The sequence below is a fragment of the Mercenaria mercenaria genome, chromosome 5 (assembly GCF_021730395.1).
Source record: "Mercenaria mercenaria strain notata chromosome 5, MADL_Memer_1, whole genome shotgun sequence".
Lineage (NCBI taxonomy): Eukaryota > Metazoa > Mollusca > Bivalvia > Venerida > Veneridae > Mercenaria > Mercenaria mercenaria.
Genome location: NC_069365.1, coordinates 30984466 through 31002697, shown reverse-complemented (window position 1 = coordinate 31002697; position 18232 = coordinate 30984466). Strand labels below are relative to the sequence as shown.

At 35.0% G+C, this 18232-nt stretch overlaps 1 protein-coding gene across 1 annotated transcript; it reads right to left on the bottom strand.

The window, feature by feature from the left end:
• Nucleotides 1–13639: 13639 nt before the first annotated feature.
• LOC128557281 (uncharacterized) lies at nt 13640–14910 on the bottom strand. The gene is made up of 2 exons (XM_053544506.1): nt 14768–14910; nt 13640–14423 (listed from the first exon to the last, which is right to left on the bottom strand). The coding sequence occupies exons 1-2, from the start codon at nt 14887–14889 to the stop codon at nt 13640–13642; spliced, it is 906 nt and encodes a 301-aa protein (XP_053400481.1). The 5' UTR covers nt 14890–14910.
• Nucleotides 14911–18232: the final 3322 nt, after the last annotated feature.

Here is an 18232-nt window from a genome sequence, read left to right as displayed (position 1 = left end):
GTTCCGTCGTATTTTTATACTTCCATGTAAATTAAGCGAGGGGCACCAGAAGGGAAACTTACAAATTATTTAAGATAGCTCAACACTCTTAAGTGTTCACACTACTGGATGCACATGCCATTAAAAGGGTCATGAAATTGGCTTTAATCTTTTCAAACGTATTTAACAGAGTTTTAACAGGTCACCATTAAAATTCACCCATTACTTCTTACTATTTAATGGGATTTTCATGACCATAGTTTTAATGCCATACATTAATAATTACTTTGATGGCCATGAAAAGCTGCTTAAAATAAATCAATAAAATAAGTTAACAGGCTCCTTAAAACTCCATGAAAATTTTTAATTGGCATGAAATTAATGTGCCATTAAAAAAGTACCCCGTAATTCCACATTAATTAGTAAGAACTAATGGGGCCATTAATTTTTTAAACTCTGTTAATGGCCGTTAATTATTGAAAAATTGATTAATGGTTTCATTAAATATGTCAGATTCAATGTTAATGGGTTCATAATATTTTAATTGTATATCAAATTAAGGGCCATGAAAATTTGACTTCAGAATTAGACATCTTAAGATAATCAACTTCATATTAATATTTGCTGTATTAATTTTTTTTTGTTGGATTTAACGTCGCACCGACACATGATAGGTCATATTGGCCCCTCCGTGCATTATTTCATCACGAGCGAGCACCTGGGTAGAACCACCGACCTTCCGTAAGCCAGCTGGATGGCTTCCTCACATGAAGAATTCAACGCCCCGAGTGAGGCTCGAACCCACATCGATGAGGGGCAAGTGATTTGAAGTCAGCGACCTTAACCACTCGGCCACGGAGGCCCCTCGTATTGATTTAAACTACATATTACTACACATGTAATAGTATCTATACATATGGGTGGACGGATAGCTCAGTGGTTTGCACACTGGCCTTCCAATCCTGAGGTCGGGGTTCGATCCCCGGCAGCTACTCGGGAATTTTCAGAAACGCTTTTCAGTGTTTCCCACCCAGCTAGAGGTGTACTGGTCAGGAACCCAGGCAATCCTTGCGTGTATCAGTGCTATACACTGGGCACGTTAAAGAACCAGGCTGTCTATTCGCAACGAGCTAGGCTAAGTTAGCCGGACAAGCCTGTATCTGATTTCTGATCTCTCTGTGGGGGCTTTGTCTCACTCTGTCCCTCTGGTCAGATCGCTCTGTGTCTGTACTAGTAGAGGATGATTTCGCGCCCTGTGTGGCTGCAGTTGCTGTAAAGCGCCTTCGAACGTGTTTATCATGAAAAGGGCGCTATATAAATCTGGTATAATAATAATAATAATGTACTGTTTTGTAAAATGTTAGAAGAATATTTGTTTCTTCTTTTTTCTTCTCGTATTATTTTGTAATGTAAACACATGTAACAGCCTCGTACAAACATTTGTTATATTGTATCCTTATTCTGTCATATGTTCATATGAAATGAGAAAATAAATGAATATTGTATTGTATTGAGTTGTACTTAGAAGGGTTTACAGGTACCGGTTTAATAGGTCAAGTGACCATGTGGGTAGTTTTAACTATTCAACATTATAATACTGACAAACATTCTGACCAAGTTTTTATTGGTACAGACATAAGGCATCATGTGTATTCAAAAAGCAACTGTTGATGACAATGTCAGCGCACAATGAGCAATCACAATTTAGCTCTACTTCAGTATTTTGTGCTCACGTGCATGCACTGTACAGCTAAGAGCAAATGTTTGAGGGATTGCATCACAAGTAGCTTTTCCCATTTCCAATTAAGCGTACCACACTCTTTGATTCATTGAAACGAAGAAGCGATTGATCTGCCCATGCCCCAGATGAATTTAAATTAGACTGTAGATCTTCACAATAATGTGTACTGTTCACTTCTGTATAAACCTTAGTTTCTACTCAAGGATTTGTAAATTTGAAAATCTAAACTAGTCTGAACACATTTTATAATGTAAATTCCTTAGCCCACCCATTTTCTTATACAAATGCTGATTATTTGGACAAGAAAAACAAAGAACAGAAATAGTGGCATGCATCAGTACGTATTTACCCTTACCAAAATATTGTAGATTGATGTTATCAAATAAATTAATACGTTTTCATCCGACTTTCATTGAAATAAATCCGATTTTTGTAGGAACACAATTTGGCAAGCATTTGAAAGATATGGCGTAACTGCATCAAGGGGAAATAACTTTAATGCAACTAAATATGACATCATGATATATTATAGACGATGTGTGCGTAGTATGTATTTATTGTGATTAAAGTCCATTTTAGAACAATATGAGACTGGAATTATAAGCATTAACTAGGAGAGCAAGCCAAAAACCAAAAAGAGAATATATACGAATCACATTTTACAGAATGTAGGATTTAATGGGCATTACATTGCTGTTAAGGGCCATTAAGTTTACTCTTAAATGAAATCGTACACAACCTAAACATTTAATGGGCATTAAATCAAATTTAAGGGCCATGAATAGTCCTGTTAAATTCAAAATATACAGAATTTCACTATTTTTTTAAAGTCATTAACTATTTTAGCTACCAAACTAAATTCTTAATGGCATGATTCATGGTCAAAAATGTGTGTTTTAATGGTATTTTAACAAGCAACCCATTAATAATATAAGTGATGCAAGAATTAATGGGGTTAATTAACGGTTTTTCGTATTTTAATGGATACTTTACAGGGTTTTAAACTATGTTTAATGGTATGTGCATCCAGTAGTGTCAGAAAGTGCAAAATACAAATCAAAGTACAAAAATAACCCCATAGAAAGTCATGTTTGAGATGACAATAAAAAGCAAGATTATTAACCCAACAATGAACACTTTGTGAAAGGTAGATTTGTAATATATCTTATACAACATATATGAAGATAATGCTGTCTTGGTATGGGTGCAGCTATTGAAGGGTTCACATCAAGCATGCATGGAAGGCCAAGCTCAATAAAGACTGTCAGCTGAATTTTAAAATTTTAAACATTTAAATTACTGTTTGTCAGTTCAAATGTGAATTGATAAAAAAGGATATGATGGCTTTGTCAGTGAAAAGGTCAAATGAGTAACACCAGTCATGCCAGAGCTTTTATCCATGGTCTATATGTATGAAATGCCAATGGAAGTATGTTTATAAACCAGATACTCATTAACATGGGGCTATGAAGATGGCTTTATCTGCTGTCTTCGGAATCTGAGGATGCAATGTTTAATGTATTTCAAGAATAAAAACCACTTTTTTACATGTGTATGCCTTTATTTCTTACTTATCATTGACAGCAAAATATGTTTTAAAATTCTACCTGTGACAGTGTCATTTACTTAAAGCAAAGTTGATATAAATTATATAGCATGAATAATGTAGTATGAAACAAACCTTGGCTAGAATGTAATCACAAATGGAAATAACACAGTCTAAATAGAAAACCCTACTAGTATGGTTACATATCAAATGGAGAAATAACATGTAACAAATAATGTCATTTTTTTCTTCTTTTCAAGAATACATTGAAATACAGGTCCTTGACAATTTATATTTTCTACTGGTACTTCATCATTTAGACCTAGTCTTCTTCTCAGAAATCTCAAATCATGGCAGTCTATATCCTGGAATGCTATAGTTACAAAACTACCATCATAACATTTATTAATATATAACTAAAAAATCAATCTTGACAGCCTTCCGATGTGATTTTCTTTATCACTTTTAATACATTATTTTGTGCAGCTTTAATAATAATACTTTGTGCAGACCAGTCTCATACTACAGTTTTAGAGTGTGTGTGTGTGGTGGGGGGTGGGGGGGGGGGGGGGGGGGGGGGGCGGGTTCTGTTGCATGGACATGACATCTAAAACAAACCAAAAATATTACAAATGTGTTAAAATGCCTATAGTAGCAAATATATGTCAGGGGATATTACATTTTTAACATTTGTTAATAATGCACAGAAAGACAAACAGACAAGCTTGAAAGCAGACTGGCTCATTAGAATTTAATTCAAGAAGACAAGGTAATGTTTGTAACATAATTTTTATTCTTTCAAAGAATAATGGAATCAGCTGTTTTTGGTTCCCCCTATGGATACCTCTTCCATACGGCATTTCATCAACACATCCGTCGGAACTGGAGAAAAGGGATACATTGTAAAATACCCATGTTTAGTAACTTCTAAAGATTTGTTTTCCAAGATTATTTTCTGTGTTAAATACAGACAAAATAGAAGTACAATCTGATAAAAAATGAAATGGAATTTGTTTCTTACAAAAAATTACTGCTTCTTGCAAAATTTACTCTCAAAACGCGTTACTTGGACACCGTCAATTTACACCCATTTGGCGCAATATAATTCATATTTTGTTTAACTTTAAAACAAGTCCGGGAGATGAAATTTCTAGGAATAGTTACTCGTGTATGAAGAATAATCAAGCAATAGTTTGATCATTGATATCTTATTGTTTACTCGATATTTATTCCAAATACTTCGGAACCGGTGAAACGTCGGAACCGGCGAACTGGCTGTATTGCCGTTACTAACAGTTTGTTTAATTCACAAAATTGTCATAACTACGAATATGCTTAATTGTTAAGCGTCATTAATATACAATGTATACATTATAATTATGCCTTCAGTAATGAATAAGTTTCCAAACACCAACAAGAATTTATCGGAAATTACATTCTGATGCATTTCGGTATAAAATCATTTTGTACTACTTAGTTGTTTCAAAAACCACGTACAGTCAAGCATTCCATTTGTTTGATGTTGAGACGGTTTTTTAATTTATATTTTAACACCCGATGTTGTTCATTCCAGTAACCCATGACAGATCAGCGTCAGGCAATAGAGTACAGATTTGTGAACATTTACATTTAAAGAAAACAGTGTGTCCTACCAAAACCAATGAGTCATCCTTCGGACTTAATTATATTCAAAATGAAAAACGTATTGCACCCTTTGTCTCAGAAAACAAAACAAAATGCTATTGAAGATTCTTCTGATGCTTACGTTTTGTTGATACTCAAATATGTGGCCCTTGGTGTATTAAAACAGATAAGGTCGACCAGCGCTTCTGGTGATATTGCTTTTCACAAGCTGACAATATCGCTAATTATCCTCTTTGGCCTTGAAATTTTTCTAATCTTTACCGTACATAACATCTCTAGTACATATGATATCAATGTATCACTAAACGTTTGCGGTAGTAGAACATTATTGCTGTAGAATACATATACTTCATGTAAGCCTTATCTTTGCAATACATAATACGATATGCACATATATAAATAAACCAACCTGAAGTTCAGTTATGCAGTCACATCAAAATCTGAATATTATACATTTTTACAGTATTCTTTTCAGGTATTGAATAAACTGAATACCATTGCTAGTCTCAAGTGCCTAGATAAATGAGGTTATATATTTTGAAATAGACGATTACACCTAGGATCAATAATCCTGTTTTGTTTTATATAGAAGGTCGATACTGGATTGGTTTAACGGATGTTGAGACAGAGGGGACATTCAAATGGTATGGTACTGATGACGTGGCCTCATTCACAGACTGGAACGATGGCCAACCCGATAATTACAGTGAAGCTCAACATTGTGTTGTATTTCATGACGCAATGAATTATCGATGGGATGATATAAGATGTGAAACTCCTTTAAAATCGATATGTGAAAAGAAAGCAAACTGAAACGGATCGAAAACTATTTTCAAATATTCAACAGAAATATATGAAAAACTGTACCTACCAATTTACAACGGGGTTATTTTTCCAGGGGAAGGGGAGTATGGATGGGTGTTTTCAACTGGCGTCAGGATAGCCGGTTATCCAGTGTGCTTTTGTAATAAGAAAATATATGTAGTCTTATCGAGTAAAGAAATCAATATTAAAGCATAATCATAAAATGTTATATACATGTACTCTTTGTTAGAAATATTAGACATAGTTCAGAACATAATAAAACATTATCAAAAAACTAAATAATAACAACGCCTTTAAAACTTATTCACCCCTGTTAAAAGTATAAAATGCTTTACATTTTATAACACAAAGAAGTAGAATTTATTCCTAAGACCTGTTTTACGACATTGAAAGTAGTGAAGAAAGTAAATGACCCAAACATCCTCATCCCTTTTTCATAATTACATGTGTATTTTTATATCTTGCATATAATCAAAATTTATTTGTTGTTGGATTTTTTAATTTAAAGCAACCAGTCTGTACATTATCAAGCATTAAGCAATAAAACGTACAATAAGTGTGTCACTCCAATAACCTTAGGACGAACGGCAAGACAGGAACGAGAGCTCTGGACGTAAGTGTAAGTGCCGAAGCCGGCGTCATAACCTATTCGTCCATTCATGATGTAAATCCGTCCGCTTAGCTCAATGTGGAGTGCTCAAATCTACGGATCGCGGGGTCGTGAGTTCGAACTCCAGGCTAGGCGTATGTTCTCTGTGACGATTTGATAAAAGACATTGTATCTGAAATCATTCGTCCTTCACTTCTGATACATGTTTCATAGCCGAAACATTGTTGAAAAACGGTGTTAACCCCAAGACAAACAAACAAGTATTCATAAAGCATACACCGCTCTCTCTGGAAAATATATTAGAGGTCTGTCATTTCTATTTATAACTGTATTTTGAAAAGCCCTTTCAATGTAATATATCGTACATAATATTCCAGTAGTATATTTGCATTTAAATCTAACGATGCTCATACTCCTCGAATACCTGCTACATGGTACAAAGTGTAAACAAAGGTGGGTGCAGCTATCTTGGTTTCACCATGAATGGGATATTTCCCGTAAGTTCCGGATATATTTTGGAAAGAAATTCTCTTTGTACGAGTCTAGTAAAATCTATGAGAGCCATATAAACCATTACAGACCAAGCGACTGTTGAATTGACCCCTTTTTATATATATCTGCATGCACATAAACGTATTACTAAAACAACACAAACCGTAACGTTACAGGTGATATTTTACATTGGAACTCCTTTGTTTGAAGTCTGTCTCACAGTGTGGGCCTCCGATAATTATGTTATTTGCTTGGCAAATTACAAGTAATAGAATCATTAATACAAGAAATATTTCAAGGCATGTTTTTCTTTTTTTTAATATATAAATTTAAGTTAAAAATCAAAATGTTGTGATTATCCTCATTGACTTACGTTGTGAAATTACGTGATGTTTATTCCAAGATGGAGGCGTCAATACAAATTCACATTTTCCCACTGATTTAGTAATCATTTTCGTTGAACCTGTTCACCATTTTTTCTGAAAATGATTTTTTTCTTCACTTAGTCGAAACTAAGAAACTGTTCTAGATATAAATTAAATGCAAGTCAAATTCGTATCATTATTTTAGCCATGAAAAGAGCAGACTGTAATCTCAGTAAATGTACATACACACCATTTCGTACATTTTCATTAATGTTCCAATCAATTGGTTAAAGGATTAACGCTGCCAGTTTTTAGCTTGAAAACAGTGATAGTCCAAATAAACTTTCGAATACAGTGATTGATGCTTTTTATAAGGCCTTTGCATGCTTCATTTAGAAAAAGCTCAGAAGGAGGACAATACCTTAGGAAAGCTGTGGACATATGCCTCTAATAAGAAGAAAATGAAGACAAAGAGTGGTTTTACATTTATGTACAAAGTCAAGAAGGATGTATTGTATAGAATCTTCGAAGAAAAGAGAGGCAGTATTACCAAAGAGATAAAGCAAATTGTAGTTCCAACTTAGTTCAGAAAGAGAGTTATGTCTTTAGCTCATGAATCAATAGCTGGAGGACACCTATAAATAAGGAAGACAGTTGATAGGATACAAACAAGTTTTTACTGGCCTGGGTTAACTAGTGACGTCACAAGGTTTTGTGGGTCGTGTGATATATGTCAGAAAATGATTCCAAAAGGAAAAGTTAGAAAGGTTCCATTGGGAGATATGCCAATAATGGAAACAGAACGGGTAGCTGAGGCTCTGCTAGATATATTTTCTAGAGTAGGATTTCCATCCGAAATTTTGAGTGAAGAGGATGTCAGTTTACCTCACAGCTGATGGAAGAAGTTTATAAGCTGATCACTCTGAAACCAGTCTGAAGCAAATGTTCACAACTCCGTATAACCCAAAGTGCAATGGTTTTTGTGAGCGTATGAATGGTATTTTAAAGAGTATGTTGAAAAAGATGTGTCAAGAAAAACCAAAAGACTGGGATAGATTTTTGTCAGCCGTATTGTTTGCATATCGAGAGGTTCCACAGGCAAGTACAGGATTCTCACCATTTGAACTACTCTATGGCAGGACAGTCAGAGGACCTATGCAAGTACTAAAAGAACTTTTGACTGAAGCTGAAACACCAGAAACAAGAAACACATATGAATATGTATTAGACTTACGGAATAGGCTGGAGGAAACATGTAAGATAGCTAGAGAAAGTCTTCATTCAGCACAAGAAACGTACAAACACCATTACGACAAGAGTGCCAGAAACAGAAATTTAAAGGTCGGGGATAAAGTGCTGTTACTTTTACCAACTAACCACAATAAGTTGATGCTTCAGTGCAAAGGACCTTATGAAGTAGTTGATGTGGTCAACAAAATGATTTTTAAAGTAAAAGTCGGTGACAAGATAGGGCTTTACCATATCAATTTACTCAAAAAGTACGAAGAAAGACAAGATATTCTTGCAGGAAGTGTCGCCGTGATCGAGGCCGATATTAGCACAGAGACAGGGGTAGTTAATGACAAAAATTTGCTCGACCTTGACAGAATAGGAGGGTCAAAACCTTATGAAAATGTACAAATTAATCTCATTTGTCTGAAAGCGAAATTACTGAAATTAAGTCGCTTATAAAACAATATCAAGACATTTTAACAGAATGTCCTGGAACGACGAATCTTGTAGAACATAAGGTCGAACTCACAACCACAGAACCTGTTGGAGTCAAACAATACCCCATACCATATGCGAAACGTAATGAAGTTAACCAAGAGGTTCTACACATGTTAAACGCTGGAATTATTGAACCTGCCACTTCTGCATACAACTCCCCTATCGTTATGGTGAAAAAAGATAACACAAACAGATTTTGTATTGATTTTAGGCGGTTGAATTCTATAACGAAGTTTGATACGGAGCCTATGGGAAATGATGAAGATATTCGGTCAAAACTGCATAGGGATAAATTCTTCACAAAATTAGACCTCAGCAAAGGTTACTGGCAGATTCCTGTCGAGAAGCAATCTAGGCACTTGACAGCCTTCACAACATCTGAGGGAAGTTTCCAGTTCCGAAAAATGCCATTTGGTATGATAAATTCTGGTCCTACATTTAATAACATGATGCGAAAATTATTGACAGGGTGCAAACATGCAGATAATTACGTGGACGATATTTAGGTCAGACCATAACGTGGGACACTCATGTTTCAATGTTACAAGATATCTTTAAGAGGGTTAGAGATGCAAAGCTTACACTAAAACCATCAAAGTGTCTAATAGGATATGATAATATTTCATTTCAGTTGCTGGGCACAAGGTCGGAAATGATCAGCTGGAGATGGAAGATGATAGATAAATTAGAGCGCATAAAGAATGCAGAAGAACCTAAGACTAAGAGACAAGTACGGAGTTTCCTTGGCCTAACTGGTTATTATAGAAAATTTATAGCATCATACTCCGAAGTTGCAGCACCACTGACCGACTTAATCAAGAAAGGGAAACTTAATACTGTAGTATGGGAAAAACAACATGCCAGAGCTTTTCATACTTTGAAAACGTTGCTTACCCAAGCACCTATTTTACGGTTACCAGACTTTTCATAACCTTTTATATTACAGTGTGATGCTTCAGATACTGGGGCTGGAGCAGCACTTCTTCAGAGGTATGAAGATGCGCAATTTCCCATAGCATATGCCAGTAAGAAATTGCTCCAAAGAGAGAGGAACTATTCGGTAATTGAAAGAGAATGTTTGTCAATAGTTTTTGGTGTTAAGAAATTTCAGAAGTATTTGTACGGCAGTGAGTTCATCCTACAGAATGATCATGCCCCATTGAGTTACATACAGAAATGTAAAGTAGGAAGCTCAAGAATTATGAGATGGGCATTGTTTTTGCAGTGTTACAGATTCAAAATTGAATCTATTAAAGGTACAGAAAATGTATGCGCTGATTATTTAGGTAGACAATAATTGATTACATGAAACAGAATATGATGTGACTGATTTTAACACAAAAAAAAATCAAGAAATAGTAAAAAGAAAAAAAGGATTTGATTACAAATTATTCTTCATGTTTATGAAAAACTTAGAGTATTTTCTTGAGAAGGGGGCTATTGTCAGAATAATTTGTATATCTGTTATATTGATAACGTAACACAAAAGCACAGAGAGTACTTGACTCCCTTTTGTTGTCATTGCTAAAATTATTGTTGAATTGCTGTATATAATAGAATTTAGGTCATTTGTGGCTGATTTGGGTTCATTATGTGGATGGCTAGGTCCCAGCTTCGCACATTATGTCATATACAAAAGTTAAAGGGAAACGATATTTGATAGAGCAAGTACTCGTTGTAAAACGTTATGTTTAAATTTGGACCAATCAAAAACAAGTTCTAAAAATAGCACGTCTGCTGGGGTATAAATAGGTAGATGGATGACAGAAAGCTCATTCTGTATCCAGCGGTCGAAGAAGATACATCGAGAATTCAACTAATAATTTATCCCAGTACCTTGATAAGGAAGTTATTGCAACTACACTGTCAGGGTGGATAAATTATTAAAAAGAAGACGTTTGGAGTTCATACACTAAAGAAGAAGAGTTGCAGAATTTCAACAAGGTTTCGAGCCATAGGGCCAGCGCATAGGAGTTTTACCTTTATGGTAGTTAAATGCTATAGACTATAGCAAATATAGGCTGAGCATCGGAAAGCTGAGACAGAGACCCAGAGTTTGGTAATCTACTGAGAGTAGGAGAGTTCCAGCTTATAGACGGTTCAGCGTTATTGGCGAAGTACAGCCAAGGCATCGGGGATAGACCTATATGGTAGCTGAATGCTACATATGATAGCATATAGGCGCTAAGCATTCCAGGAGTCAGGGCATTTATAAAGAGTTATAACTTCAATTAAGAGGACAGAGGCCGAGTATCTATGCGATAGGACTCGTATGTTGTTGATTCAAAGACATTGTCTGACGGGAACTTCAACAAAAAGACCAGTCAAGTATAGAGTCTCCAGCCTATAGAAGTTTGAGATAGTTGAAAATTGTTAGTTTGAAGCATTTAGTGATTTGCCTGATCCCTGAAATTGTCTAGCTCATATTTAAAATCATTTACGAATCATTGGTACACGAATAATTTAGGCAAGGTAGCCAGAGGAAAATTATATATATGAGATATTTGGTCTCACCAGCTCTACGTTTCAACAAAGGACATTCTGCATCGTTTGTCAGCTAGTCTAAGACATAGTCACCTTAGCGATTGGACCCAAAAACATTGTTCAAGATACTAAAGGCGTAGGCACTTTCCTGGGTCATATAATTCGTATCCTTACAGCTGGTATGTTTCTTTCCTAAATTCTTAGTGCTATAAATTGAGGAAGAGAAAAGAAATTGTCTAATGTCTTACTGGAAGGAGTCTGAATTGTTGAGATTATGTATGAACGTCTGCAATTTGTTTGGCATGCATAACGAAAATACAGTTACTGTGATTATACCTCACTCGGGGCGTTGAATTCGCCATGTGAGGAAGCCATCCAGCTGGCTTTCGGAAGGTCGATGGTGCTACCCAGGTGCCCGCTCGTGATGAAATAACGCACGTAGGGGCACATGGGGGTCTTCCTCTACCATCATAGCTGGAGGGTCGCCATTTGACCTGCAATTGTGTCGGTTTTTCAGAAAATTGCATCTGCCATCTGTCGGATACGTGTTTTAGACCCTCTTTTGATGATGTTAAAATAACACTTGAATAGCCATAAACGCGAAGCAGGAAATATAATAATACTTTGACTGAAAGTCTTGCTACAATTGTAAGTTTTGCCCTTTGTGTTAGCAATAATCAATTATAGACCTATTTCATGCCAACGTAAAAACGGACTCAATGGCATATTACTGATAAAAGATGGCTGATTCTTTTTATGAGGCCCTTGAAAAGAATTTCTTAATTTTTCCGATTGCTACTTAAAGCAATGTACATTGCCAGTCTCCAAAACTGGCTATCGTTTTCTGTTTCGCACAGTTTAGTGAGATTCTCAGATATATTTTTACACTTCTTGTTTAATTTCCATGTAGCCGCTCTTGCATATAGTCCTAGTAATTAAGTCATTGATATATATTAAATCCCAATTATTATGGGGTTATCAAACAGTGTTGGGTACAATACTGAATTTTTGGACGAGCACGAAGCAGTAATTACTCATATTTGGACGAGGCGAAAGACCCGTCCAAATATTTGTTGTTACTGCTGTGTACAAGTCCGACTGAATTCAATTTTGTATTCAACACTGTTTAAGTACCTCTTTATTTCACACTATAGAAAAGATAGACGTTAAAATCACGTATTTTAACTGACAAACAACAACACACATTAATACGTTCTTCTCTGATAATTACTTCCAGTGGCAAAACATCGAAAACAACTTTTCAAAAAGTTTGAACCGAAACAATAATTATCTCATTATAATGAACAACTCCTTTACCTGACCGTCTGATGTAAACGAGGTATATTAGTAAATCTATGAAGAAGTGTGTTTTGGGTACACTGAATATCATATGAAAACTCGTCAATAGTTTGTTATTTAAAATCAAATATAGTTAAATCGACTTACACATTTATTTGAAGAAGAAAATAATTGCTGAACTGAACCTCTTAATGTTAGATTTTAATACGACATGGCATTTGACAATAGATTATAAAAATCTGAATCACTTACAACATTATTTACAAGGAACGTCTATGTGTATTTTATAACGGCATATAAGTATAAATGAGCAATAAACTTCATTGTGTCTAGATACAGATACATATTCTTGAATTACAATATTTTTTCAACAGATAACAAACGAAAAGAAGTGCTACTTAATATAAGCTTAGAGAGGTAAAGCTATATTTAGATTAAGTCGTTATCTAACTAAAGGTAAGGTAAATTTATATTTTCGGAAATTCAAATCGAATGCTATATAAAGTATTTTTCCACTACATCTGAACCCAAAATGGTTATTTATGTTATTTTTATTCTTATTACGCATAAGATGGATAAGATCGCTGCAGACAAACAACTTAAATTGTTGAATTGCATTTTTACCCTTTTACAAACATAACATTGTGCTCTAACATTTTGAATTAACAAAAGATAATCTACATAATATATGTATATATATCTGAGGGGAACATGAATATTTAGATTTAAAATATTCATTCCTTGCGTCATTCATTATACGACATAAGACATTTAAACAAATGCAGTGAAAAGAAGTACTCATCCAAGATTCCTTTTCATTCAACCTAACAGACGATCAGACTTGAAAGGCAAAAACCTGATCACTGTATTTGAATGAAAACCGGAATACTTCATTGAATGGAAATATCATTAACAATTTAAGTTTATAAAGCAAGAACTGGAACTAATACTGAAAACAGAATAACCACTATGACGGTTATAACGATACATAGTATTTTACATTTCTTAGTAGTATTAGTCTGTGTCGTTTGCGGGTTTGCTGTAACAGTTAAACTATTGTTATTGTCTTCGTTAACATTCTGACAAGGTGGAATGTGTAATTCTATAGCGGTTTCATCTAAAACAATTACTTTTAAATTCGCTTCCTGAACTGTTTGCTTTTCTTGGGATAAAGACTTATCCTTATCCGAATTTCCCGAGGATGTAAGATAGTTACTTTGCTCCACGGAACAACTTTTGGACACTGTATCAGTATCACTGTCCGGTTCGGAGTGTGAACTGATAGTTTCATCTATCACACTATAGTTAGAAACTAAATTTCCCATTTCCTGAAATGGGCGCCTGCCTGATGAATGGATTGTGTTGTCATCAATGTTATGTTCCTTTGCCACATTTTCCTTTTTAATATCGTTGACAGATACTGGCATTTTGTTAATGGTTATAGTAGGAGTAGGCGTTGGCTTTTTCACACTTGGTTTTCGATGCCAAATTCCTCCTGGGGAGCCATTGCGAACATGAACTGATTCGCCTCCATTATATGTGGTAAACTTTGATGGAGGAATATAAAACCCCTCACTAACATATATTTTGTCACACTTTCCCAGTCTCTCCATGTTCCGGAAAACCCAAAGCCGCCTATTATCAGCTGTGAACCATTTATTGTTATGCTTTACAACTGATATAGTTGGTATGCTACTTACAGAGCACCTGAAAAAAATACTATATTGAAATGGCATTTGTAATGGTACACATTAGTTTGTTAGAAAAACAATGATTGAACAGAGTTGCAATTTCGCATAAAATAAATAAACCTAAAATAAGATTGTAGTGCACAATAAATCTTTTGTATTTGATATTGGTAATGTATAAGTCAACGTGTTGCTTCCATCCATTGTGGCATTAAAATGTATGCTTTATACACGAAAACACTGTAATAGATACTGGCTGATTTTTTACCAGATGATAAAAATACAACAGTTTTTTAGTCAGGTTACTTGATTTGCAGAAGTGATACAATGACAAAATTAAGAAATATATAATCGAAAACTTACCTTCCTTCGCATAATGCATCAAGTGTTTCGCCTATCGGCTTATATCTATGACCACAATTTTTATCAAAAACATTATTAATTGAATCTTGCGAAAAGAATATTTCTGAAGGTTTCAGATACATTGTGCTCGAATTCACCTCAGTGTCAACACTTATGCTTTAAAGCGAATGTACATATCTTTTTTAAAGAGAATGGATCGGTTTTCCCAATAATTTGATTAGCTGCTAAATTGTGCGTTATCTAATACATTTCATTGGCTTCCGAAGAGAAATTACGAAAAGGTATTCCACAACCTTGAATTTGAGAAAATATTACTTATAGCGAGGTATGAATGATTTGACCATTTATTTTCTTAATTAAATTGCAATTGTATTCATTCATACAATTAAAGTTTATTACGTTTGGCAAAAACAAGACAGAATTTTAAGTCCGTTCATATTTTCGGAAAATCATTTTGCATTTGCTTTATCGATAAAAGATTGATTTAACACAGTGACACGTTTATCTTACCATATATTTACATTGCAAGTCTAACTTATTTTAGGTTACGTGATATCTGGTAGGGAATGAAGGGTTGGATGGGGGGTGGGGGGTGGGGGGTGTGGAAATGAAGTAGAGTGAAACTATTGTCAAAAGAGTAAAAATGAAAAGGAACTTTAGAAAAAATTTAGAAACCTGAACGTTTTCAAGCACGTCACTCTATTTTATTTCAGAATAGTTGATTCGAATATATGTAATACGTGCACATATATATTTTGTATATATCTAACGTATTGAGGTTTGATAATTGCGTAATCATTCTTTTGACAGTTAATCAATACTCTCGGTTGTTTTCACAAATATAAATATGTAATACAATTTATAAAGCCTAAATTGAACAGTCGATCAGCAGTATTATTGATTATAATCACAAGATCAAATAAAACATTACTTTTTCCTTCTCTCTATATAATTTTAGGTAGTCTTGTATAAACATAACCAACTGATTTTTTTTCGATAGCAAAATTGCTTTCTACATCCACCTTCTTAAAGAGGCACCACAAAATAACTGTATTCTTTTGTATTTCAATGATGGTAATTATACATGCTTTGCATGAAGAAAATGAGAAATAACCAGTATCTACCTACAAATTGACAGTGACATATATAAGGCCAAGACAATGTGTTTAATGTCTTAACATTTTTTTGAATTAATATAGCAATATGTACCTAAATCAGTGTATTTAGTTAAAATTTCAATCACATTTTGTTTCTACAGTGTAAGATAGTTATTCCTCTATATTCTTAAAACTATGCTGAAAAGAGATTGACTGAATAAGTTTGCAGATGAAGTTTTGAAAACACATTTATTCAGGAAGGGCATAAATTGTCCACCTGAAAACTGGTAGTATTGCTGTATTCTGCCTGTATTATAAGAATGATTTTCATGAATTTTTTCTGAGCGAAAAACGTAGGTCACTAGGTCGTGGTGGGTCTTTAAAGACGCGACATAAAATTACCGTATTCTTTTGTATTTCCATGATGGTAATTATACATGTTTTGCATGAAAAATATGAGATATACAAGAATTTAGTTTCAATATGACAGTGACATTATATTAGCCCAAGGCTATGTGTTTAATGTCTTAACATTTTATTGAATAAATGTAGCAATATGTACATAAATCAGTGAATTTAGTTAAATTTCAATCACATTTTGTTTCTACAGTGTAAGCTAGTTATTAATCTATATTCTCAAAATTATGTTAAAAAAGAGATTGACTGAATAAGTTTGCAGATGAAGTTGTGAAAACACATTTATTCAGGAAGGGCATATATTTGCCCACCTGAAAACATGTAATATTGCTGTATATAACCTGTATTATAAGAATGATTTTCATGAAGTTTTTGTGGGTGAAAAAAATAGGTCAACAGGTCGTGGTGGGTCTTTAACCAGGTATTACGGTTGACAGTTAAACATTTGAACTGCTGGACAGTCTACAGCAGCATGTATAATACATAAGATATTTGTGTGTGCTACGTACTATATCAATATGCATATTAAAGAGAGCCCGTAGCCGCCCTGAGGTTCACCGAGGCAGCTGCCTCGGTAGAAATTTCCAAAGCAGAAAAATGAAGAAAAAAATCCTTTAACAGTAGTAAACCGCAGTTAGTTCTGTATAAAATGTTCTGATAGGTCAATACATAATTATACTTTTAAATTCAATACTAGATACCTCTTATATCCTACTAAATGAAACCATAATGAGCGCGAACATGATGTATCAATTCTTAATAAATGCATGTCAACTGCATACACAATGTCTGATTTATTAGCGGATGTACCGGAGAGCGAAGGGGAAACGAAAGCGTCATAATTTTTTTTTTTTTTTTTTTGGTTGGATTTAACGTCGCACCGACACATGAAAGGTCATATGGCGACATTCCAGCTTTTAATGGTGGAGGAAGACCCCAGGTGCCCCTTCGTGCATTATTTCATCACGAGCGGGCACCTGGGTAGAACCACCGACCTTCCGTAAGCTTGCTGGATGGCTTCCTCACATGAAGAATCCGACGCCTCGAGTGAGGCTCGAACCCACATCGATGAGGAGCAAGTGATTTGAACTTATCGACCTTAACCACTCGGCCACGGAGGCCCCAAAGCGTCATAATTAAAAGGGCTTCAAAAAAATCACACACTACCCACTCTCTTGGATATTAGATTATCATCAGAAGATTTAAATACATGTATATTTCATCTCTTTTTGTGCCCCCCATGATTGGTGGGGGGCATATAGATTTGGTCTTGTTCGTGCGTCCGTGCGTGCCCGCGAAATGATGGTTAAGTGACTTCATAACGGTACTTTCTCTTTGATGTCATTCATTCCGTTCTGTTTATGTGACCTTTTTCTTTTTATGTGACTGATAGAACAATAGAGAGAACAATGGGGGTGTCACATAAACACCGTTTCGTTAGAACGTCCGTCCGTCCTTCCTTCCGTCCGTGCGTCCGTCCGTCCGTCCGTCCGTCCGAAGTTCGTGACGCGCCTAGCTCAAAAAGTATTTGATATAAATTGATAAAACCTTGCATGAGTCTTTATCATGATATGAACTTGCGCACCTCCTATTTTTCGTCTGGCTCCGCCCCCTATTTTTAGAGTTATGGCCTCTGAAATAGTGAAAAATGCACATTTTCACCTTGTGACACGCCTAGCTCAAAAAGTATTTGATATAGATTCATGAAACCTTGCATGAGTCTTAATCATGATATGAGCTTTTCATTTTGGTCTTCCCCTATTTTTAGAGTTATGGCCTCTGAAATAGGCAAAAATGCCTATTTTCACCTTGTGACGCGCCTAGCTCAAAAAGTATTCCATATAAATTGCTTAAACCTTGTATGAGTCTTTATCATGATATGAACTTGTGCACTTCCTATTTTTTGTCTGGCTCCGCCCCCTATTTTCAGAGTTATGGCCCCTGAAATAGT